At 38.5% G+C, this 25582-nt stretch overlaps 1 protein-coding gene across 1 annotated transcript in view; it reads right to left on the minus strand.

Annotated features, from left to right (window-relative positions):
• Positions 1–25582, minus strand: part of LRP1B (LDL receptor related protein 1B) — a 631601-nt gene that overhangs the window by 511434 nt on the left and 94585 nt on the right. The window contains exons 6-8 of the mRNA XM_069982660.1: positions 7378–7600; positions 3310–3481; positions 985–1128 (exon numbers count right to left, since the gene is read on the minus strand). Of these exons, the coding sequence (XP_069838761.1) occupies positions 985–1128; positions 3310–3481; positions 7378–7600 (539 nt within the window). The remainder of the gene's footprint in view (positions 1–984; positions 1129–3309; positions 3482–7377; positions 7601–25582) is intronic.

The raw sequence follows: 25582 nt of genomic DNA on the forward strand, positions 1-25582 counted from the left end.
AAAAAGGTTGAGTGAATGCATAAAAAATAAGAAGGTATAAGAGCATCCTGTAATAATATAGACTACAAACCACAACACGAAACCTGAATGATTTTGTTTGATATTAAACAGGAGCTATGACCTCTATTGGCCCGTCCTGGTAACTACTCACTAATCACAATTCAAAAGCATTTTTTTTAATCTGTATGTATTGCACCATAAGGCTATGTTCACAGAACGGCCGGTATCAGAAAAGATCATGCGGGCCGGTACTGCAGTACCAGCGGGATGATCTTTAGCGCCGTTGAGTTCGGATGCTGGCGTACGAGTGCACGCCCGCATCCGAATTCCCCGCTGCTCACAATGAAGCATGCGGCCGGAGCTGCATGATCCATTGTGTGAACTGATAGGGTTTCAATGATTCAATGAATAGTGGTCGCAGAAAATTGACAGGTCAAAGTTTTGATGCACAGCACATTCACTACCAATTTGAATGTGAGTCTAATGGGTCCATCAAGTACTTAGATGTAAAGCTGGGAGAGAAGCAAACAACAGTGTGGTTGTCTCCCCTTTCGTTATACTCATCGGTCAGGGTGTATACACTCAGACCTTGACTGACAAATTTTTTTTTTACACTGTAACTATAAAGGATACATTTTTTGATCATTAGTGAATAATAAGCATAATGTTTTTCAGTTTTTAAATGTTGGCTTTACATTTCAAGAATTAAAATAAATAAATAGATAGTCAAAAATTTAGTTGAGATATAATTTTTTAGTTCTTTAAATCTCTTAATCTCAGGTGGTTTATAATAATTGGCAATGAATGGACAGAAGTCAAAGAGACTCCGAGTCATTTGCATCTCTCTATGACTGTAGCTTCACATCTCGGCTGATTTCCATATAAAACATTCTTCAAAACGTTTGCGCTACAAGTCATCAGATGGTATTTTTGCCCTCTCCGACGCCTTGTTTTGCCCTAGAAAACATTTGATTGTTTACATACTTTTGCAGGACCTTCCATCATTTGCCAGGCTGAATCCGGTTTTGCATCGACAGGTCCTTGTTTTGTAGCTGGATCCGAGCAAACAGATGTGCGAACAGCCCCCCGGCATGCCATCTGGGTTTATTTCACATGCATGGCTCCTGACTGCAAGAAATCATGGCAAACATCACGCGCAAATTGCTTTTTAAAATAAACATTATTTACTTCAGTATGTGAAAGTCTCTGACAACAAAATTGATGTTATTTTACCAATGACTTCCTTAACTGTTTGTCATGAATTAAACATACAGTATTAATTTAAATAAGAACATTTAGAATCATTCATCTGCTTGTTTATTGCTACAAAGTGGTTAAACATTTTTAAAGTGTCCACCCAATAATACGAATTTACATGTGTTCATAAATGCCTTTGCGCTTAATAGTTATAGTACACCACATTCCAGAGCAGAAAATTGCAAAGAGGAAGTGAGGGGTGTGAAGAAACAATTCTCCATTGCACAACCGTACCCTTATTTTGGATAACAATCTGACATGTTAAATGACTGTTTTACATTAGAGAGACTGTTCATTGGATATTGTTATTTGTTCCGACTGTAAACATGTATGATGGATGATTTTTTACATACAGGCAGTGCAATATGGTTGGCACTGTGTTGAGTACGATGACTGGAAACAGAAATTAGGTTTACTGGGATGCTAACTACTAAGGGGTTAGCATATAAGGGGCCATGTACTAGTAGGGAAGCATGAAAGTAAGGGCCCCTTTACACGGGACGGTTATCGTGTGAAAAACAATTAAATTGTATGAATTTAAACAATAATCGTTCTGTGTAATTGCAGGCAACAATCGAAAAATTGTTCGTATGTCATTGATCGTTGATTTAGATCTGAACCTGAAATTATCGCTAAACGTTCGCTAAAAATCGCTCAATGTAATAGGACCCTAAGTGTTGGTGAGCAGCACCACAACACAGAGGAGGAGGGGTTCTGCTACGGCAAGGGTTAACAATGTAGGGAAGGGAAGAAGTAGGGAAGAAGAGTAAGGAGACAACCTTGAAAGAAACAGAGATAGTGCCTTTGGCATACAGGCACAATAGGTCTGGGCTTGTGGCTTTCTACTCTACAAAATGTTGGAAGTAGAGATGAGTAAGGGTCCTATTACACGGGGCGATTTTTAACGATTAGCAACTAATGATAAACGATCGCAAACGAGATTGTTTATTGTTACCCTAAAATCGTTCACCATATTACACAGAACGATCGTTACTGTGATCATTATTGCAATCGTTACTATGATTGTTAACTCCATCTGATCCCAGCAAAACAATGAACAATGTGCAATTACACTGAACAATTAGTGAAAAAATGCGGAACATGAGCAAATGAATATGGAATTACAGCGAATGATTAGCGAACTATTAGCGAACGATTAACAATAATTTTAGGTACAGATCTAAATCAACAATCAACGACATACGAACAATTTTTCGATCGTTGCCTGCAATTACACAGAACGATTATCATTTAAATTTGAACGATTTAATGATTTTTTGCCCGATAATCATCCCGTGTAATAGGGCCCTATCCCTTGGACACATTTGACTTCATCCAAGCCTGGCCTCTTGGCATTTGTTTATGAACAGCTGAAGTTGTTGGATGCAGTCTTAAGGCTGCCTGAAAAAACATGGATTCAGCCATGAGCCATAGGCTGTATCTAGGTTTTTCAGGACTCCCTAGGAATGCATCCAACTTGGACAAACCCCAGCATGCTCAAAGTTTGCTCATCTTTAGTTAGGAGATGTTGTGGGAACTCGGGTGGTGCTAAACCGGATGGTCATACATGTATAAGGGTCTTCAGTCTGCACTTTTCTTCTCTAAAGAGAAATCAGTATAAGGGAAGAGGAATTGGAACCCAATGTTATAAGTTTTTTATCCAGAGCTGCTATTCTCTGGGAATAGGAAGTTGCACCCACACTCAGTCAAATAAAAAATGTAGAATTGTGTTTGATTGCGGGGGCATCTGCCTACATAACAGTACACACAGTCTTGTCTCTCTCCATTTCAGAAAATTCTATATCTGTTACCACATTGTTCCTCTCTACTGTGTGCGCCTACCTGGATAAAATGGGAAGATGCTTCTATTATGTTAAAATATTAGCCCACATGCATTCACTTTCTAGCTGCTCCAAAACTACATCTTCCAGCATGTGTGGGCAGTCAGGACATGCTGGGAGTTATGTTGTTTTTTGTGTTGTATTTCATTAGGGAAAACTCTTTAAAAAAAAAAAAAACAATATTTTACTAACTAATCCTTGTGAAGCTTACCTGATGGCTGGATACGTTTATGATAGATCTTTATGCCACGTGCATTTTCCAATGTTATCAGTGACTGGACATCTGTGTTATTGAATCTGTTCATTTTCAGGATATTAGAAGTGTCCAGATTGGTTGTGTACAAATAATTTTCAAACAACGATAATCCATAGACTTGACTAACCTACAAAAAACATAGAAGGTGGAAATGGTTGGAAATATTCTATCCTACTATTTCTTCCTTGAAGGGAACCTATCTAAAGTTTTTTTCAAAGTGAACCTTTTGAACTCTCCCCCTTGTGCAAGCATGCCTCTTGCCTGATGATTGACGGTTCTGTGTGTGCTGGGAGGGCTGTCAATTATCAGACAGAAGGCATGCTTGCACCAGGAAAAAAAAATTTATGCAGAGGGACATTTCTTTGACTCATAACTGCTGTGTAACACCACAATGACTCCAGGTAGTTACAATTACATAAAGTACAGGAAGGTAAGTTTAATATCTAAAAACATTACTTAGACCCACATATCAGGCACATGAAAAAAACATGGTATTTGAAGGAGTTATTTGGGCTTGGAAAAACATGGCCACTGTCTTCCAGAACCACCATGATGGTCCTCAGTTTGGGTGTGGGTTTTGCAGTTCAGTTTTATTGAAGAGAATAGAGTTAAATTACAATATCACATACACCTGGGGTAGTGCTATTTTTGCAAGAAAGTAGCTGAACCAATTCTAATCACTGATAACTCCTGTAATGTTCTTCAGTACATCACACTTTCACTTAGAAATGGCTTCTGACTAGGGATGGTCCGAACCGAACGCTCGGCATTAGATTACCGCTGTCTGCCCGCTCTGTGCAGTGGGCAGTGGAGGAACGCCTGGAAAACTGGGATACAGCCATAGCCATAGGCTGTATCCCAGTTTTCCAGGCGGTCCTCCCGCTGTATCCGCCCGCTGCACGGAGCAGGCAGACAGCGGTGATCCGATGCCGAGCGTTCGGGTTCAGCCGAACCCGAACCTCGGCGGGTTCGGACCATCCCTACTTCTGAAAGGTTCCCTTTAAAACATAAGTCAAATAAGTTAAAGTTTAAAAAAAAAGACAAATGACAAGTTATAAGCAAATAAATACATTCAAATATAAGAATATAAGTAAGAATACATGAATACAATCATGAAATAAATAAACATAAATATTAGAGATAAGCGAACTGAACCTTAGAAATCCACATTTGCTCTAAACTTTGCAAAAAGATTGATTCGGTACCGAACCAAACTATTTGCAAAGTTCAGAATGCGTTTATAAAGATGGTGGCTGCATAATAAAATTTACATTAAAAATGGGGTATGCTCACCTGTCCGTGCTCCCCCGTTGTCCTCCTACAGGTTTCTGTTGTTTCCAGTGCCTCTGACTGAGACGGGTCAGTGATTCACTGAGCAGACTGAAACTCCATAGACTAGACCGACAGCCCACTCAGCCTATCACTGGCTACAGCAATGTCCCCAGTCAGTCAGTGATTGGCTGAGTAAGCTGTCACTCCTTAGATGAAAGTAACAGCCCACTCAGCCAATCACTGACTGACTGATTAGCTGAGGGGGCTGAAGGGAGTGGGGGACCCCAGAGACTAGAGAAGAAGACCAGGGGAGCACGAACAATAAGTAGAGATGAGCAAACTTGCTGGACTGTATTTAATCAGCTGAAATACATATTAGTATTAAGTAATAATAAAGTTATAGTAATAAGTAATAATGAAATATAAAAATAAATAAATACAAACACTCATACATGAATAATGATATCAAAGTTAAAAGTTAAGTGTATATATTAACAGGTCAATTCATTTAAATTTTTGTTACAGCAGATTTACAATGTTTTCTATAACCCTTGTCTTATGTTATTTTATAAGCATGAAATGGATTCATTATTTACATGGGACCAGACCAAGAGTTATTAGCTGATTAATGGCTTCACGTCTTCTTGCAATGGAGAATTGCCAACCATTGCGTCTTACTGGAAATAGTGTAAAGATTTACTGGTGGTTGCTCATTCTTTAATTGCTTTGTTAAACAAAGAACACAGAAAAATCTAAGTCTGCATTTTTTTTTTTATCCTTAGTTACCTGAAGTGTCCTTTGGTTTTGTTCCACTTAGAAGATTTTTGTATACATCTTAATTTTTTATTTTATTATTTGTCTTGATTTCTACAGTCAAATTGTAAGAACATATAGCAGTAAAAAAAGAAAAGGTAATGGTGCTCCCACTGATCGGGGCTATCCCCAGAGTCCAATAGCAACACGCCAAATAAGATATTTGGCGCGTGGCTATTGGACTCTGGGGCACTAGAGAGCCAGCTCTTTTCCTTCCAAGTAAAACGACTTTCATACTCTTTTTCCCAGTAAGCATTATTTAGCATAAAAAAAGGAAAAAAAAACTCCTTAGGAGACACCTCCCTCCCCGACCAATATATTTTTAAAATCATGTTCCAAATACAAGGATCAATATTACATTGAAATCACAAATAAAAAATAAATAAATATAACTATTTATTTTGGATTGTGAATCATTAACAAGTAAGATCCTCGGGCCGAAGATTTGCAAAACAAATTGGACAGTTATCTAATTTTCAAGAGGGAACGGGAAGCTCTTTTAATGCCACAAGCCCTTGTTGGTATTTGTTTAACAGTATCCTCATAAATATCTAAGTAGCAAATAATGTAACACTTGTGCCCACATGAAACAGCTGCTAATTACTTCTCCTCATTTCTGTGAAGCACACCACTGGCAGGCTTCTCCATTTAGCTTTTGGAAGAGATTGTAATAGGTTTTTAATTTCACGGCTATCCCTCAGGTTTAGGCAATCACACAGAGATTTCAAAATGATTATATTCTCTTTATATAAGTGAAACCTAATCCCTGTCCTTTTAAGTTTAGTCATATGAGCTACTGACAGTAGAGCAAGGAGCCACTAAAGAATAGTACAAACAGATATAGATAACATTGGGAGGTGGAATTGGTCAAGGACTACTGTAAGTACCATAATGGGGTCCACAATTACCCCATTTAACCTAAATGACCTTGACAATAAAGTGAGATCTATAGACATTTTTCCAATAAAAATTAAGACAAGTCCTTGTTTTTGTTTGTAAGGAATATACCGATCTCAACTGATCTAGTTATACTTGTTTAGCGTATCACGTTAAATATTTTAAACATACATTCGTTCAGGTTACCGACCACCACTGTGCTTTAAAAGCAATGGTTTGGATGATATATCATATTTTCTGGAGAGCACAAGGACTGCCCAGAAAACATGTATACATCAGTCAACCAAATAGTTCCATAGAGTTTTACTTTAGACTGACTCTTAAACTTGGTTTAAGAGCATTTTGGTTTAAGAGCTCACATTTTTTCAAAATTGGGACTTGGTTTAAGAGCATTGCTTTGGTGTAAGTGTTCCTTGTACTGGGTGGGAGCACGAGTGGGGGAAGGGCATGGTCTGCATAGCGGGGTCTACAGCACTTTATTCTGACCCAGGAAATCTCCCTCACCTTCCAAATCATAGCAGATACACTTCAGGCTGAGGCTTGCATCAGGGGACAGGACTGTGGAGGTAATCTCTCCATAGCTGTAACCCCTCTCTCCCCGGACAGAGAGTGCTGCATGTATGTGCCCACATCTGCCCTGCTCATTGCTTCATGCTCCCTGCAGTCTCTGTCAGCCCTTGTGTTTCCCATCCTCTCCATTACTGTACAGTAACTTATAATATCACATATTCTGCTGTTTCTGAATGTTTGTTTCATCTGTTTTACATGTTATTCAGAGTAATAAATCATTATTTTTGGGGTGTGGAAACAATTGTCTGCATTTCTATAATTTTAATGGGAATTTGCTTTGGTTTAAGAGTGGATTTGGATTACAAGCGCCGTCCTGGAACGAATTATGCTCATAATCCAAGGCACCACTGTATATAGTAATGCAAATGCTATTAGTTTAATCAGTCAACATAATTTACAAACTAAGATTTTAATATTTTAACATGTTACGTTCCTTTTTTTTTTAGCTTTTTGGTTTCTACATCTACTCACCTCTTGGCCATGTATGATTATATGTCTGTTCCTTCCTTCATAATCCGCCACCTCTATGCAATCCAGGTAGATATCTGCCCAATACACCAGTCTATTAACAAGGTCCAATGCGACTGCTATTGGTTGCTCGATCTTGGAAACAACTATTCTTGTTCTATTTCCTCCATCCAAATCACAGCGTTCCACTTTAGCCACGTTGCCATAATCTGTGAAAAATAGCTTCCTATGGGACAAAAGAAATACAACTTTGTGATAAGAAGGTATTATATGAGAATACTGTGATATTGTAACACTATTAACTGCAAATAATAAAAAGATTACACATTAAGTACATTACAAATGTTTCATAGTCACATATTCCAGTATGTACATCTAATCAGTTTCCTCAATCTTTTCTTTTGCAGAACTCCAAAGCTTGAGCTATTGCATTTTTGGGTCCAGCATAATAAAAGTATATGTAATATCTACTGTTGAGCGGATTTGCCAAACTCTTCGGTAACAGTCTCCGAACACTCAGTACTTATGGCCATATCTAAGATGTCCAAGACTCCATAGGGTGGCATCCAACTTCTCCAGCCACCAGGAGTCAAATGCTGAGCATTGGGGTTCGAAGAACATTACTGAACCTCAAGATTTTGGCAAGTTCACACAACACTAGAAATATTCCCATCTATACCAGCCATACATGAATGTGGTGTGAATGCGACTTAAAAGATTCACATGCAAATTGTCATCTGTGAACCATAATGTTTTGACTTCTAAGGTTCTCACTATTGCTCAATAGATTGAGTGGGTAGAGACTCCTATTACTGTACACCCCTGTCTCTGCTCCTGGACAGCCCCATAGACTTACATTTTGAGCCTGTCTAGGTTATGTGACACAGATCCAGAAGACAATGCATTGAAGCTATGTTCCCACACAGCCATTATTGCCCATTACATGACAGCCACCCACTAAATTTCAACAGTGTGTGAACATAGCCTTTCTGTGTTTTCAATCCACTCCAGGTTTTGGTTGAAAAATGCTTAGCAAAGCCTGATCAAAAATACTGTGTGTGAACATAACCTCCATCTCATTCCCAAGATTGGTCAGGGTCTGAACACTCCAACCCCAAATAATAAAAATTTTATCAAAAGTTTTTTTTTTCCCCTTTTTACCCTTTTTTGTCCACTTCAAGTATACACTCACCGGCCACTTTATTAGGTACACCTGTCCAACTGCACGTTACCACTTAATTTCTAATCAGCCAATCACATGGCGGCAACTCAGTGCATTTAGGTATGTAGACATGGTCAAGACAATCTCCTGCAGTTCAAACCGAGCATCAGTATGGGGAAGAAAGGTGATTTGAGGGCCTTTGAACGTGGCATGGTTGTTGGTGCCAGAAGGGCTGGTCTGAGCATTTCAGAAACTGCTGATCTACTGGGATTTTCACGCACAACCATCTCTAGGGTTTACAGAGAATGGTCCGAAAAAGAAAAAACATCCAGTGAGCGGCAGTTCTGTGGGCGGAAATGCCTTGTTGATGCCAGAGGTCAGAGGAGAATGGGCAGACTGGTTTGAGCTGATAGAAAGGCAACAGTGACTCAAGTAGCCAACCGTTACAACCAAGGTAGGCAGAAGAGCATCTCTGAACGCACAGTACGTCCAACTTTAAGGCAGATGGGCTACAGCAGCAGAAGACCACCCGTTACTAGCATGGTGTACCTAATAAAGTGTCCGGTGAGTGTACTTCAGCTGTGAAAATGTTAACATTATTTATTTGCATAAGTGATTCCCCCACAGAGACAGCTACTCTGTCCATTGCTGTAGATGTCTAGGGTATAAAACTCTATAAGAAATTAGTGTAAGGTCCCACAGATTTCTGGGTAAGGTGTTCAGGAGATACACACCTTCATATTCACTTTATCAACCTTTAATTTGGAATGATAACTAGGCTAATGAGATGTAAATTACCTAAATGCATATGCATAAGATACACTCTCAAAAGTCAGTCTTTAACATGTTTTGTTGCCCATCTGTGCATTACATAACATTATAAAGAGTAGTTAAAAAGAACTGCGCCACACTCATCTGAAACAAAGAAGATTGATTGTTTTCAACCTTTAGTACTTAAGAGGTTTTGCAAAGCGGTGCATTAGCAGTACTTAAACCTAGTAAAACCCCAGCTCACCCATATCTCAAAGAACATATTGTTGTTCTTAGCCGATTATATAATCTGTAAATGGCCCCCATGGATTCAAAACTTTGCACATTGCTGTAAACAGTTCAATGCAATCTAAAGACAATTTAAGAAGTCAGTGGAGGTAAATCTAAGTCTCAGAATATAATTTTTCCTTAAATCATACGCTGAGGTTCTGCAATCAATAAGCAGAAAAATATTATAACAGGAGTAAAGACGCCGTGGGAGACGATTTACTGTAAGTGCTCAGTTAAGTGGGGGGAAAAAATACTTGATTTGTAATAATAATTGATTTCAAATATTAAACCACACTAGACATACTGTATATAAGAAAAAAAGACAGACCATAACTTATTGACTTTTATGGGAGGTTGTAGTGAGCATGCACAGTGACATGTACAAACTTAGGCTATGTTCACACAACGTTTATATAGCTCTGTTCAAAATAACGTCCGTCATTGTGAGTCTTAAATTACGGATGTCATTTAGCAGCCTGGCCTCCCCTGGTGTTTGCACATTATTCTAGTTTGGGATTACTAATTGAACTTTGGGTGTGGCTTAGTTGAAAAGTCTATTGAATTTAATTGTAAAAATGGAGATCGGTGGAAAAAGAAAAACCGTGTGTGAACAACTAATAAAAAACGTCCGCTGTTTGCAAAAGACTTTCGAAAATAATGATCATGTTTATTGTTTTAACGTTCACAGTAAAAACGTCCGTTATTCCAGACACTGTGCGCATTGGACGTCCGTCTTCCCCATTGACTTGCATTGTTTATTAAAACTTCAAAATTGGCCGCCTTCTCTTAATTTTTGACGTTATGTAATCATAGCCATACTGAGAAGGGAAGGGGAAGAGAAGGGAGGGGCTGTGTTGTTTCCATCCCCCAGTGAGAAGTGATGCTGGGTTATTTCTTTTAAAGCAAATGTGCCAACATCTGTATTAAAAACCGCTGATTCCAATGCTGCCCCTTATTTTTATTTCGCCTCCGGATTCTCACGGAATCCATAGTTATCTGAATATGCCAATGAGCCTACTGGTGCACTGGAGGCGGGTCATGCACCCCCAGTGCCTCGATCTCTCCTCCCCTCTGTGACGCTTCTCCTTCTTCTTCATGTCTGTTCCTGGACTGGATCTGTGATATCCAGCGCAGCCACATCAGCTAATGCACAGGCTTATACCCTGCTCTGACAATGAATAAGGCTGCACAGGATATCTCAGAGCCAGGACGGGAACAGATGTGAAGAAAAAGGAGAAGCGTCACAAAGGGGTGAAGATATTGGTGCGCTGGGGGCACAGTGTTCGCCTCTAGTGTACCAGAAAAGATAATTTGCATATTCAGAAAATGTATTTTAAGGAAACAGATGACAGAACAAAAAAATTAAGGGCCGCATTAGAATTAGTGTGGTGGTGCCAAGCAGGTCGTACTATATCCACTGGTACATTAACTTTGAGGTCACTACAATTATGCAATAACATACTTATATAGTTATATGGTTTTTGTTACATTTTAAAACTTTAAAAAAAAAAAGCTTGAAAAATGGAGCTGCATGGGGGTTTGTTTTTTGCTGGACAAGTTTTAGCTGATGTACCATTTTGTAGTGCATATAGCTTTTTGTTTCTTTTTTATCAAAAGGCCAGGTGACTAAACAAAAAAAAAAAAAAAATGTCCATTGCTTTTAAATCTTTTGTTATATTAGAGAAACATGTCAGAAACTTTTGACCGGTGAATGTTTTAGTGCTGAGACCCCAAATGGTTTCAGAAACAAAAGGCAGAAGCGCTTACATGAGTGCTGTGCACCCTCATGACTGTCCATGGAGCTCAGCTGTTTTAGCAGGATTTAGTAATATGCTTTCAAGCTCTATGTGGGTCAAAGGGGTACTGACTTTCCTTAAGGAGAGCTCGTCATAAAGGCGTGTGGAGACTTACAGACCATTACTGCCGCACTAGAAATTCTGGGGGGAAAGGATATGCAAAATAGCTTTCACACCTCTTGCTCTATGTGCATAGAGAACAATAGACAGGACTTGTCCCATTGATATGAATGTGAAACTGTCATATTAGTGCAGGAGCAGTGAGCCCCAAGCTGAACCTGGCCCCCTATACTTGCCTACTTGACATGACATACCTGACAGTACTGAAGATTTCCGAGACAGTCTGTTTTAAAAACCCCAGAAACGAATAAGACACAAATCGGAATCAGAGAAATGTCAGATACCAAACCAAAGGGTCAAAATCGAGCAATAACGGGAAAAAGTCAGCACCAGTGACAAGACCATACAATAAGCCGAGGTCAGAAATGCAGATGGAAGCTTGGAACAAAATCAAAGTCAAAGATGAGATCAGAAAAACTCTAGCAGAGGTCAAAAACACAGACGATCACAAGGAAAAACACTAATGTAGATAAGCTGAGGTAAACCACAACCTATTATGGGCAGATATCTCCCATAGCAGCCTGTGATAATTTGTCGTTTCAAGCCGGATGTCACTCCAGGGCGTATAATAGGCGTGACTCTCTGAAATGACAGATAGGCTGCTGGGCGACCACATCACTGGCATTATAATCCCAACTTCAGAGCCATGCAGGAGTAAAGAGAACAGTGCGGGATTTGGTAAGGTAACAGAATGGAAACATTACGGAGCATGCTCTGTGACCTTCAAAGAGGGTCATTCCACAGGGAGCTGCTATTGACTTATACTGGTGCTAAACAGATCACTTTCCAGCAGTCTGCTCCTTATTATCACACACAGAAAAGGAAGTTTAAGCTTAATTTAAGGTCTAAGGCAGGCTATGTTCACACTACGTAAGTTTCCGGCCGTAGCGCGCTCCGTGAATAAGCGACCGGAGATTTACGTAGTTTGCGTACAATTAAAAGTATAGGATCTATGGCTGCACAGTTCACACTACGTAAGAACTTATGCCCGGATCGTATGCGGCGCCGTAAAAAAACAACCAGACCATTGTTTCGGGACGGAAATGCTGTAACTTACGCCCATAGCGTAACATGCGGTCCCATACGGAGTGGTGATTTCTTCTTTTTTACACTTTGATTTGCCGATCCAAAAGGTTCTGTGGGGTGTCCGGGGCTAGCCGAAGATATCCTAGTAAAATACCGCTGTCAGATCGCTACGTACGCCGCTCAGGAAGCATACGTACATTACGGGCGTAAGTCCGCGGACCGTACATAGCCAGCTGCAACTTGCGTAAATCCCGGCTGGAGTTTTACACGTATATGTCCGGCCGCGAAAAATATGCGGCCGGACATATACGTAGTGTGAACATAGCCTACAGGTGAAAATAGGAACTGCAAGATTTCATGATTTTAATATAATATAGATAGTAAAATGGAAAATTAGAAAAAAAAAAATCACTAAAAATTCTTTAAAAAAAATATGTTCAAACATGTAAACAATTGGTCATTTTCAGGCTACACATTCCCTTTAAGGCCAGGTTAACACTATGTATGATGTGTCACAGAATGGCTAGTCACAGTAAAGTTTATTCTGGCTGGTTCTGCAGTACCGGCCGAGTAAACTTCATTTCTTTTGATTTGGAATTCCAATTAACCATAGCAGACAATGTAATGTGCGTCCGGAGCCGCACTTTACATTGTCTGTGCTGACATGTTTTTTTCTGTGCTGGCCGGAGTGTATACAGAGCATATACACTCCGGACAGGATTCCATAGAAGTAAATGCAATGTATTTATTCAATTATTAACAGCTGGTGTTGCAATCTGCAACAACGTCCGTTATTAATTAAATAAATACATTGTGAGAACATAGCCTAAGATTGCATTTAAACAAAATTGCTAGTATGATATATTATAAAGGGCAGTATTCTCAATCCTTCAGCCTACATTAGAGACATCAGAGTTCTACTTCTAAGGAAATAATCTTCATTCAAGTTTTCCTTTGAGACAAACTAGGTCACCATGATACGTGTGACCAATTTCAGCAGCAGCTGAATCCACGTTCTGGCCCGACCTTGAATCTGGATCTTTGCAGACACATAATAATCCCCATGTTAAATACTTAAGGTATACGGCAATTATTAGCCAGTAATGACGGCTGCGATGGCAAACGCTAGAAAATAATGACGCATCTTTTTTTCTAAAATAGATTGTTAGTTGTTTTTTGTTTTTTTTCAAAAGCGATAACAAAACAACCTTGATGCATATTTTTTAAATGTGCAGATATTCTCATTCTCTTCTCGTCGTAATTGCAGAGTATATTTCTTTCACATCTGAAATAAAATGATTAAAGCTTTGAAAGTAATCCCGCAAACTGCTTTGCTCAACAGTTATCACATTCATCCTTGGTTAATTTGGCACTCTGTCTAAATACATGAAATGCACTTCAAGTTAAGCTGCATAATCAGCTTGAGATATTTGGTTTTTACAGAAACCATAAGCATTTATTGTGATTTTTTTTTTTGTCTTCTGATACAAAAGTATTTTTTTGCCTATTTTTATTCCTTTTTAAATTTTATATATTTCCCTCTGTTTCTTATTTCCTTCTCTTAGTCTTATACTACGAGGAACGCAAACTCAACCTGTGTCCGAGACACAAAGTACATGGCATGTCCCAAAATTATCTTAAATTTTAGACCGTTTTTATAATGTCACAAGTCATAATTCAAGAAAAATGTATGAAAGGGTCATTTTAGCTCTTCAAGGATTACTCCAGGGATTTTTTTTAGACTAGAGACTACAACTAGGGTTGTAGAGATGAAAAAAAAAAGCCCTAATCTCACTTAAAATGCTGCCCCAAGTGTCCTCCTGTAACATCTTTGGGCCCCCTGCTATATGCTCTGGATACTACTTCTAAGATGAACTAGACAGCCTGCCTAGCCAATCCTGAACTAAAGTGGGCCAGTGCCACTGGCAGGATTTGACTGTCACTGCCAAGCCTGCTTACGACCTCTGTACCCCCGCTGATCTCCATATTGGGCCCCTGGCTTCTTTGTTATGAATACAGCTATGGGTATGGCACCTGACCCCATGCTCTACACATTCCTATGGAGCCACCTATAGGAATCTATAGGAATGAATAGAGAACGTGCCATACCAATCTATAGGATTGAATAGAGAATGTGCCATACCAGCGCTATATTCATTACAAAGAGGCCAGGGGCCTGATACAGTGTTCCGGGAGCATAGAGTAGCATAAAATTACTCAAATTTATTTTAAGAACACATAAAGTACTATGCATTTCAAAGCCAAAGCTTCTTTCTCAACATTATCAGATAAGGGAATTTTTTCTTGTTTTTGGTGATTTATCTGAGATTTTGCACCATGGAGAGCTGTCTATTTGTATTTCTCTAATTAAAGGAGCTTACTGGTAGTTCAGTGAGTGCCATTTGGTTACCATGACAGACAAGTGTTCCAATGAGTGCCTACTGGTTACCATTTATTTATATATATATATATATATATATATATATATATATATATATATATATATATATATATATATACATACATACTGTATATATATATATATATTTTTTTTTTTTTTTCAAGTTAAACTTTAAGGGTATGTTTAGAAATACAGTATCAGGCAATGTGCACACCTCATAGAGACCGGCCGTTCTGTGACATAGTACTGGGCGGATGATCTTTTTGGCCGCAGGGCTCTGATGCGGGCGCATCCGTGCACGCCCGCATCAGAACTCCCCACAGCACACTATGGAGCGAGCGGCTGTGCACTGACATGGTTTTCTACAGTCGCTATTCAATGAATAGTGGCCGCAGAAAACTGACATGTCAGTTGTTTGCGGCGCCACTAGGGACTCTGGCAGGAGCATATACCATAGGTATAAGCTCCAGCCGGGATCCCATAGGCTGAGAGGTAACGTATATTTTCGTAATAATAACGGCCGTGACAGCCAGCTCTGCCAATCACTGCACACACAGTCACAACACAGGTAGTGAAAGGATGGGTGGCCTGTCACTGAGCAGGGAATCCAGAGAAGCAAGTTGGAGTGCAGGTAAGCATGTCCTATTTATTAGGACATGCTAAATAGTTAATTTTTACACTGCTACAGCACTGTACAGTGGTTCCTCAACATACAATATTAATTGGTTCCAGGACGACCATTGAATGTTGAAACCAAAACTCTATGGAAAACTGGTAATTGGTTTTGAAGTCCCAAAATGTCATCCCAAAATGAGAAAAAAATGAGAATTTAAAGGAAAATAAGCAGCTAAATCATATAGATAAAGCAAGAACAGAACAGTAAGAAAGAGCTACTGTGGACTGTCTGTGTAGAGGACTGGAGCATTTTCAGGGTCCTGTAGAGATCACACAGGGTCCCAGAAGAATAAAATGAATCCACTCTCACCTGGTGCCCAAAGGAGCGTCTCATCCTAGCACAGGTAAAGAACAGCACAGGACATGTAGTATCACACTGTACTGTAGGGAACGGCATACTTGACAGCCAATCACTGCATCCACTTCAATAATACTGGGATTTTTCCAATAAAATGGCCACTGGTCATTGGTTGATCATCTATTTTTTTTTTTTTTTTACATGTGCCCCAGATCCTGACTGTCTGTAGCATGTATGTTGTATGTTGAGTCGGTTCTCAAGTTAGGATGGTCCAAAAAGGAACATTGTATATTGAAAATATTGTATCTTGAGGCCATTGTAAGTTGAGGGACCACTGTATATTCTAACAGTGGAATAGAAATCCACTGCAAGAATGAAGTGCCATAGACCAAAAAAAATAGATTTGTAATGTAACCCATAGAGGGACTATAGAAAAAGAAACTTGTTCCATGGGGGCCGGAGGGGGAAGTACATTATGAGGCAAAAACAAAAAAAAATACAGAAAAAAAAAATGAAAAAACTGCTCAAAAAATAGGTTGGTTTTACGGTGGTTTTACAGTTTGTTGGATTTTGGATATCAATTTTTGCCAGAAACTTTGCTTAAGGGGTTATCCAGCGCTACAAAAACATGGCCACTTTTCCCCTTCTCGTCTCCAGTTTGGTTTCAAACTGAGTTTCATTGAAGTAAATGGAGCTTAATTGCAAACCGCACCTCAACTGGAGCCAAGATAAGGGGAAAAAATACAAAAATTATGGTACTGTCACTGACTGCCACTGATTAGAAGTACAGTATTCTTCAGGGAAGTGTGAAAGTGTGAATGCAGTTTCTCTACACAACCACTACAGGGGGAATGAAGCATTATGTATTTTTTTTTTTTTTTTAATTGAGGGGGCTCTAAGGAGAACTCTGGATAGAGAAAATTATTTTCTATTAAAAATGCATTGGAAGTTATACAGATGTATAACTTTCTATATAAAGTAATACTGTGTCTACGCAGTTCTGACGCACTGGTAGTTGATTGACAGCCAGGAGGTGAGGAAAACTGTCCTCTGTGCAATCCACTCTGCCCCCCCACCCCAGGAGACAGAGATCATGTGACCACTGTCTCACATCTAGTTTGTTGCTGTTTGTAAACTGCAGCTGTAGATGCGATAGGGAGTCACATAAAGAGTGTCAGGGGGAACACAGGTAAGAATCTTGCATTGTTTAAAAGTTCTCCTTTAATGTAGAGACATACTGGGTCATCCAAACAAGAGCAATGCTCTTCACTGTGGTTATTAATGGAGGTCATGAATGTAGTACTGCTCTTTTAACTCCTAATGCCCTGTAGGCTACTTCAAAGTACATTTTCTTTAGTACTAAAAGCGAGGAAGTAATCTTCCAAAAATAAACCAGTTCAATCATTCTAGAAAACTGATTTTCAGCTTGAAATGTGATTATCCGTGGATAAAAGGACCATTTCAGGTTGTGTTATATTGCTCGTCAATTAACGGCACATAAGTCGCTGTGGACTTCAATTCTCTCCACACAATTTCAGATTACCGCACTTGTGACACTCTTATCTAAGACTCGCGGTTAATTTATGCACACATCTTGCTTCATATAAATTGACCATGAACAATTCTCATTCACCTTGATAGAAATGCTAAGATTGGAATTAGGTAGAAGAACACGGGGAAAGAGATGAAGCTTCATGAAGTACTCAATGGACCTAAAATAAAAGTATTTTTGTGAAGTAAGAGAAGATCGAATTTTTTTTTCATGGATGTTGCTGCAAAATAAAGCATATAGTCGTCCTGCCGTGAGTGCACTGGGTGTTTCGGATATGTCCTCCAGGCAGATATGTGATGCTAGTGAATGCCTTACTTGTCCTGTTTGGGGCCTAATATGTCATTGTAGTATTCTCTACCATGTTTGTTTGTTTTTTTCCATAAAAAAATTGACAAATATACAGCTAAAAAAATGTTCAACAAACAGGTTGCTAAGGAGACAATCTTTTTTACTTTTATTTTATTTTATTTTTTTTCAAAATTGAAAAAAAAGAAAAAAAAAACTCTAGGTTTTGCTGCTAGGTGCATGTACATATAAATCCGGGGTTGTTGCATACTAGCGGCGACAATTTAATTTTTGTGATGTCATAAAGTGGTGACAGGTCCTGGAAACCAACCAGGGACCTATCATCACTCACCTTGGCCAGGGATCACTGCAATTGGTCAATCATTACAGCGTGAGAAATGACAGGAGGGTCTGGCTTCTGATATGTCTGATCTCCTCGGTTGTGGGAGGAGCTCAAAGCCGAGAGAGACAGCCCCGGCACAAAGTAAGTACAAACACATACAATACACAAATTAAAGAGACTCTACCAGTAGGTATATGCTAAGGGTAATATTAACTAGTGACAGAGAATAGGAACAGAATCATGTATCACTTACATTGTTCTGTGCAGCTTATTCTGAGACATTCCCCTGAATAGTGAGGACTCTGAGCACCGTGCACTAGTCGTCTCCATTATGTGTGTGTGTGCTCAGTAGTCTTCGATTTTAATTAGCACCTGCTCCCTCTTCCCCACCAGCCACTAATTGGCAGATATTTATCTATACTGTGAATATATATTGTGTATAGGCAGATAGCTGTTAGTTAGCAGCCGGCGTCTGGAGGGAGTGGTGCAGCATCAAGACCATTCTCCTGCATATCAGAAGAATGGCTTAAAAGAATGATGTAAGTAATGCAGTTCTACCATTTGTTTATGCTGCACTTATTTTAGTTGACATACACCTATTAACAGATTCCCTTTAACTCCGCCCACCCTGATCGTCATCCCAGTCTCCCAGTTGCTGTATCTAATCATCAACCCTTTTCCATGTTGCTGCACCTGACAATCTCCCCTATCTTCCATTACTGCACTTATAGTGATCCCTGTTACTGTACCTGATAGTCCTCGTTGCTTTACCTGATAATCTCCCCTATCCCCCATAAATGTACCTATAGTCATCCCTGTCACTGTACCTGATAGTCATGCCTGTCACCTGTTGTACCTGATCTTTGCTCCTATTTGTGTACATAATTGCTATTCCTGTATGTTATTGCCACTCCTGTTACTCTACATTATTGTCACTGTTGTTACTGTACATGAAATTTGAAAAATGTGCTGCTAAACTTCTAAGTCCTATAACATTCTGTTACCAAATAATGCCAACATAGAGTAGACTTATTGTGAATGTGAATTATCTCGATTTTGTTGTGTGATTATCTTTGTTACATGCAGAGAATTTTTAAACCTAGAACAGTACCTTAGTCCCTTAGTCTTTTGTACTGTACATAGACTGTCTCTTTAAGAAGTGTTGTCTAATGTACAAGGCCTACCTAATAAACAAGTTTCTCTCATAAAAAAAGGAAAACCCCTAAGTCTCTGACAAATTAAACCTGAGCCCCCAGTAGAGTTTTAAAACCACATTGAACCCAATAGAAGCTGATTTATTTTAACCATTTCCCTGCAGTACTGTATCACGCTGGGTTCTCCAGACACTAAAGTAATCCAGAACTCATTTGTAAGGCTGAGCTGATAACAATATGTCGACTGTATGTCAAACACTTTATAGATTGGAGGCATCCAGGGTGCGCTGAGAAAACTTTAAGTGTTATGTTAATCCAATATGCAGTACAAAGAAATCCCTGAACTGAGAATCAGTGAAGATAAGTGGCAGCTGATGTACAGTGATTAATCCTGAACTAAGAACAGGGAATATTAACCCTCTCCTGCCCGCAGGGGATGAAGCTACTCAAGGAGACTGCCTGACAATTATCAGTTATTCATATTCATTACCAAAGTCTCAGTACAAACAGTGTCTGCTTCTCATAGATTAAAGGATTAAATAGAACTCCTCATTGTAAACTGCAGTCAGGAATTCATCTGAATATTGTAATGCACTTGTCTATATAAGCATCTTCATCATCATCATAATCACAACCATCATCCTCATCATCATAACTATTATCATCATCACCATCATCATCATCATCACCACCACTACCACCATCATCATCACCACCACCACCACCATCATCATTCTCATAATAACTATCATTATCAACACTATCATCATCATCATCTTCTTCTTCTTCTTCTATCTATCTATCTATCTTATCTCATCTATTATCTATCTATCTATCTATCTATCTATCTATCTATCTATCTATCTCCTATCTATCTATTATCTATCTCCTATCTATCTCCTATCTATCTATCTATCTATCATCTATCTATCTATCTATCTATCTATCTATCTATCTATCTATCTATCCATCCATCCATCCATCCATCCATCCATCCATCTAGGATTAAATAGAACTTCTCACTGTAAACTGCAGTCAGGAATTCCTCTGAATTTTGTAATTCACTTGTCTATACAAGCATCATTATCATTATAACTATTATCATCACACCACCAACATCCTCCTCACAATCATTCTCATAATAACTATTATTATCATCACTATCATCAAAATCATCACTATTATCTAACAATTTATCTATTATCTCATCTATCTATCTATCTCCTATCTATCTATCTATCTATCTATCTATTATCTATCTATCTATCTATCTATCTATCTATCTATCTATCTATGTCCTATCTATCTATCTCCTTCCTATCTATCTATCTATCTATCTATCTATCTATCTATCTATCTATCTATCTATCTATCTATTATCTATCTATCTATCTATCTATCTATCTATCTATCTATGTCCTATCTATCTATCTCCTTCCTATCTATCTATCTATCTATCTATCTATCTATCTATCTATCTATCTCCTATCTATCTATCTATCTATCTCCTATCTATCTATCTATCTATCTATCTATCTATCTATCTATCTATCCATTATCAATCTATCTATCTATGCTCATCCCTCACATAAATAGGCCCCCATAGGTCTAATATGTGTGATGTGTAATGAATAGATATAGCCCGTAATATCTCTTTCTCTAGTTTCCTACAATAATCTAATGGCTTCTTTAATTCCCGCTATCACACTATGAGGGACTGGTGGAATATTCCTACCTGATACAGTAGTACACATGTATAACAATACCCTCTATTTTCCCAGGGTAAAGTGCCCAGAAGAATTAACAAAGTAAAGTATTGTAGTCTGACGAAACATTTCTGCTGACTAGGAAACTGGAGCTAAACCAACGTTAGAAAACCAACAGAATTTATCAAAAGAAACAAGTCCTATTGCTTTTAATTGGTTTTTGGCTCTTTTTGATAAATCTGATGCTGTTTTGGCGCTCCTTTTTTATTCCACTTCATACAGCTGAGGTGTTGTGATAAATACAACTTCAATTAGTTTGGTGCTGAAGCTCGGGGTACGCTCACTTTGATAAGATGGCTTGAACTCTGCATAATAATGAGTTTAATATGTTCGACTGACATTGGTAGAAGAAGAAGTCTGAATATTAAAAATGGCATAAAGGGCAAGAAAAATGCAAAAATCTGTTTCAAATTAGATCTCAGACTTCATACTTTAATGGTGCTCGCACGGCCCGGTAATGAGGTCCGGATTTCTCTGAAAGATCCCACAAAATGAAGGTAAAACTGATGGTCATTTTACTTGTTATTTATCATAAGAATATTCATGTAATTTTGAAATTTGAAAAAAATAAAAATAAAAAAAAAATTAGCTGCTTTTGTATTACTTGTGATGTATTTTTTCACAATCATGGTACAGTATGACCAAGGTGTATATACTGGGGATCCCTGCACAGAATTTCCTTGCTTAAGCTATGTTCACACAACACAAGTTCTGTGGTAATCGTGGCCGTTATTACAATGGCCATGATTTCTGGGGTACTTACGTTGAGCTGCAGGCCGAGGGAATCCCGGCATGGTATACACTCTGGCCGGAATCCCCAGCGACGGCACGAGAAACTGTCAGTTTTCTGCGCGTGCTATTTAATGAAGAGCGGCCGCAGAAAACCCTGTAAGTGCACACAATGGAGCGTGCGGCTCCGGCCCCTTGCTCCATTGTGTGCATTGGAGAGTTCTGATGCGGACTCACACGGATGCAGATAGATAGATAGATAGATAGATAGATAGATAGATAGGAGATAGATAATAGATAGATAGGAGATAGATAGATAGATAGGAGATAGATAATAGATAGATAGGAGATAGATAGATAGATAGGAGATAGATAGATAGATAGATAGATAGATAGATAGATAGATGATAAATAATAGATAGATAGGAGATAGATAGATAGGAGATAGATACAGTAGATAGATAGATAGATAGATAGATAGATAGATAGGAGATAGATAGATAGATAGATAGATAGATAGATAGATAGGAGATAGATAGATAGATAGATAGATAGATAGATAGATAGACAGATAAATAGATAGATAGATAGATAGATAGGAGATAGATAGATAGGAGATAGATAGATAATAGATAAATAGGAGATAGATAGATAGATAGATAGATAGATAGATAGATAGAAGATAGATAGATAGATAGATAGATAGATAGATAGATGATAGATAATAGATAGATAGGAGATAGATAGATAGATAGATAGATAGATAGATAGATAGATAGGAGATAGATAGGTAGATAGATAGATAGATAGATAGATAGATAGATAGAAGATAGATAATAGATAGGAGATAGATAGGAGATAGATAGATAGATAGATAGGAGATAGATAGACAGATAAATAGATAGATAGATGATAGATAGATAGATAGATAGATAGATAGATAGATAGATAGATAGATAGATAGGAGATAGATAATAGATAGATAGGAGATAGATAGATAGGAGATAGATAGATAGATAGATAGATAGATAGATAGATAGATAGATGATAAATAATAGATAGATAGGAGATAGATAGATAGGAGATAGATACAGTAGATAGATAGATAGATAGATAGATAGATAGATAGGAGATAGATAGATAGATAGATAGATAGATAGATAGATAGGAGATAGATAGATAGATAGATAGATAGACAGATAAATAGATAGATAGATAGGTAGATAGATAGGAGATAGATAGATAGGAGATAGATAGATAATAGATAAATAGGAGATAGATAGATAGATAGATAGAAGATAGATAATAGATAGGAGATAGATAGGAGATAGATAGATAGATAGATAGATAGGAGATAGATAGACAGATAAATAGATAGATAGATGATAGATAGATAGATAGATAGATAGATAGAAAGATAGATAGATAGATAGATAATAGATAGATAGATAGATAGATAGATAGATAGATAGTAGATAGGTAGATAGATAGATAGGAGATAGATAGATAGATAGATAGATAATAGATAGATAGATAGATAGATAGATAGATAGATAGATAGATAGTAGATAGGTAGATAGATAGGAGATAGATAGATAGATAGATAGATAGATAGATAGATAGATAGATAGATAGGAGATAGAGATACAACCCATGTCGGACCAATGGGTCCCTTAGAGAAAGGTAAGATTAGCTTCTATTGTCTGCAAAATGGAGATGAAGAACTGGGAGAATATTTATAAAAAAAAAAAGGCCAAACTTTCTGCTCTACATGATAAAACATGGAGGCTCACATCTTGCACTACAGGCGGTAAAGTCTAATAATAATCTACTGTACATGATATTCAATAGTGAAGCTTTAATAGGAAAACAGCGAGTTCTGTAACTTCTCTTAGCTGCACTGTCAAGTGGTAAGAAGTCTTCAGATTCACTTGGTTAATTTTACCCTCATTATTTTTGCTGGTAAGAACATTCTTTCAATTAAAGATGTAATTCAGATAAGCAGATGTTAATACCAGTGTAATGTCATAAACTTGGTCCCCAGATCTCTGGAGCACAACTCCGGAGACACTTAACCTCCCACTGTGATCAATGCCCCCCATAGCCATAGCTGGATGTAGTTCATCTCTAATTGGATAATTATTTCATATACACATCACTCCAGTATTGTGAAGAAAGTAAGAAGGAATTGTAGGATATTCACGACAAAGATGAGAGAGAGGAGGAAGCAATTTCGATAATTTCCTTTGAAAACTTGCAATTATTTCTTTTGGTTATCTAATAAAATTCTCGCTTGTAAATCACTTTGTGTTACCAATTGAAAAATACTTTATCCGCTCAAGCTTTCTATCCCTTACTAGGAATACCCGCTGAGTCAACGGTGTTTAATATGCTTTGAAGTTGGTGAGAACACCAAATCCTAGTTTAGGTGAGTTACATAATAAGTAAAAACCAAAGGAGGGGAGGGGGGATCAGAAGCTGCAGAGCATTGGGATGCGCTCTATGGGATAAGCCGATAGAAACCTGTAGAATAGGGAAACTTCCAGTGAAGAAGGTGAAAGAGAGAGCAAAGAATTTAATACTGCAGAAAGCGATGAGCTAGGATGGGGAATTATCAGAAGAGGATTATGGGAGAGAGGAGAGAACAGAAATGATGAGTTATCAGGGTGAAGGGAAAATGATGAAGCTAAGAAGTAATGGCTAAAAAGTATAAAGAGTTGGAGTGAATAGAAAAGAGGAAAATGAGGCAGCTCAGCCACTAAAAGTTATTACAGACTACAGGGATCTCTCAGTTTTTCTGTCAATTGGCTAACAAGATGAAGAGTTCCACCTGGGCCCTATCCACCATACATGTACGATAGGTGAGCAGCTGGAGAGAATAGCATTGGCTCAGCTTCTGTGGGTGGTGTCTCCCCTGTTATATAGCTAAAGCGGTAGACAGAGGAAGAGGGCTGTGGACATCACTCCCCCCGCCCGTTATATGATAAATGCAGATATCATGACCGTCTTGGCCTTGTGAAGGGCTCCAGGTCTGCCATGTCAGTTCTCCTAATACACCCTTTTGGCAAGCTAGTGTCTTTGATTGGTCTGTGGTTTTGTGTTAAAGGAGAAGTACCAGCAGGTTAGACAGATCTAACCTAATAGCCCCCTATTGCAGATGGGGCGAGGAGGAGGAAGGCATGTCTCTTACCTTCCTCCTCAGCTCTGTTCCCATGCTTTTAGCAGTGTAACTCTTGGTTGGGAGCACCGTTAGGAGCACTGCCCCACTTCGAGAATAATGGTCCAGCCTACTCCTTGTAATGATAATCAATAAAGCGGACAGGCCAGATCGGTACACTGGGGGGTAGGTTCGTGCTCCTAACGGTGCTCCCATCCGGATTCCACTGCTAACAGCATGGTAACTGAGCTGAGGAGTAAGGTAAGAGACATACCTTCCTTCTTGGAACCCCCCGTGTGCAATAGGGGGCTATCAGCAGGTTTGTCTATTGTGCTGTTAGTTATCCTTTAAGACCCATACTGATTGCTAGATAAAGCAGGGATAACCTCATCTTTCTGTGCTCTGTGGCTTTCTAGTCAATCCAACTCACTGCAGGGACCCCCTTACATGTTAATAAAGCTTGTTTCCTGAAACAAGTAGAATAGAGCAACAAATCAGGGAATAAAGAACACAGATTTGCACTTCTAAAGGCTTCAGTGGGGGTATGAGCACCAAGACATTAATAGAAAGGTAGCATGAACCATCTCAGATGTACAAGAAATGAAAAAAAAAAAGGATAAAACTGTGAGTGTTAAACCTTGAAGGCATGGTTGCTTTCTCCCGCAAACAATACCACACCTATTGTCTTCAGGCTCAATCTGGT

Source organism: Dendropsophus ebraccatus, chromosome 9 (assembly GCF_027789765.1).
Source record: "Dendropsophus ebraccatus isolate aDenEbr1 chromosome 9, aDenEbr1.pat, whole genome shotgun sequence".
NCBI classification, from domain to species: Eukaryota; Metazoa; Chordata; class Amphibia; order Anura; family Hylidae; genus Dendropsophus; species Dendropsophus ebraccatus.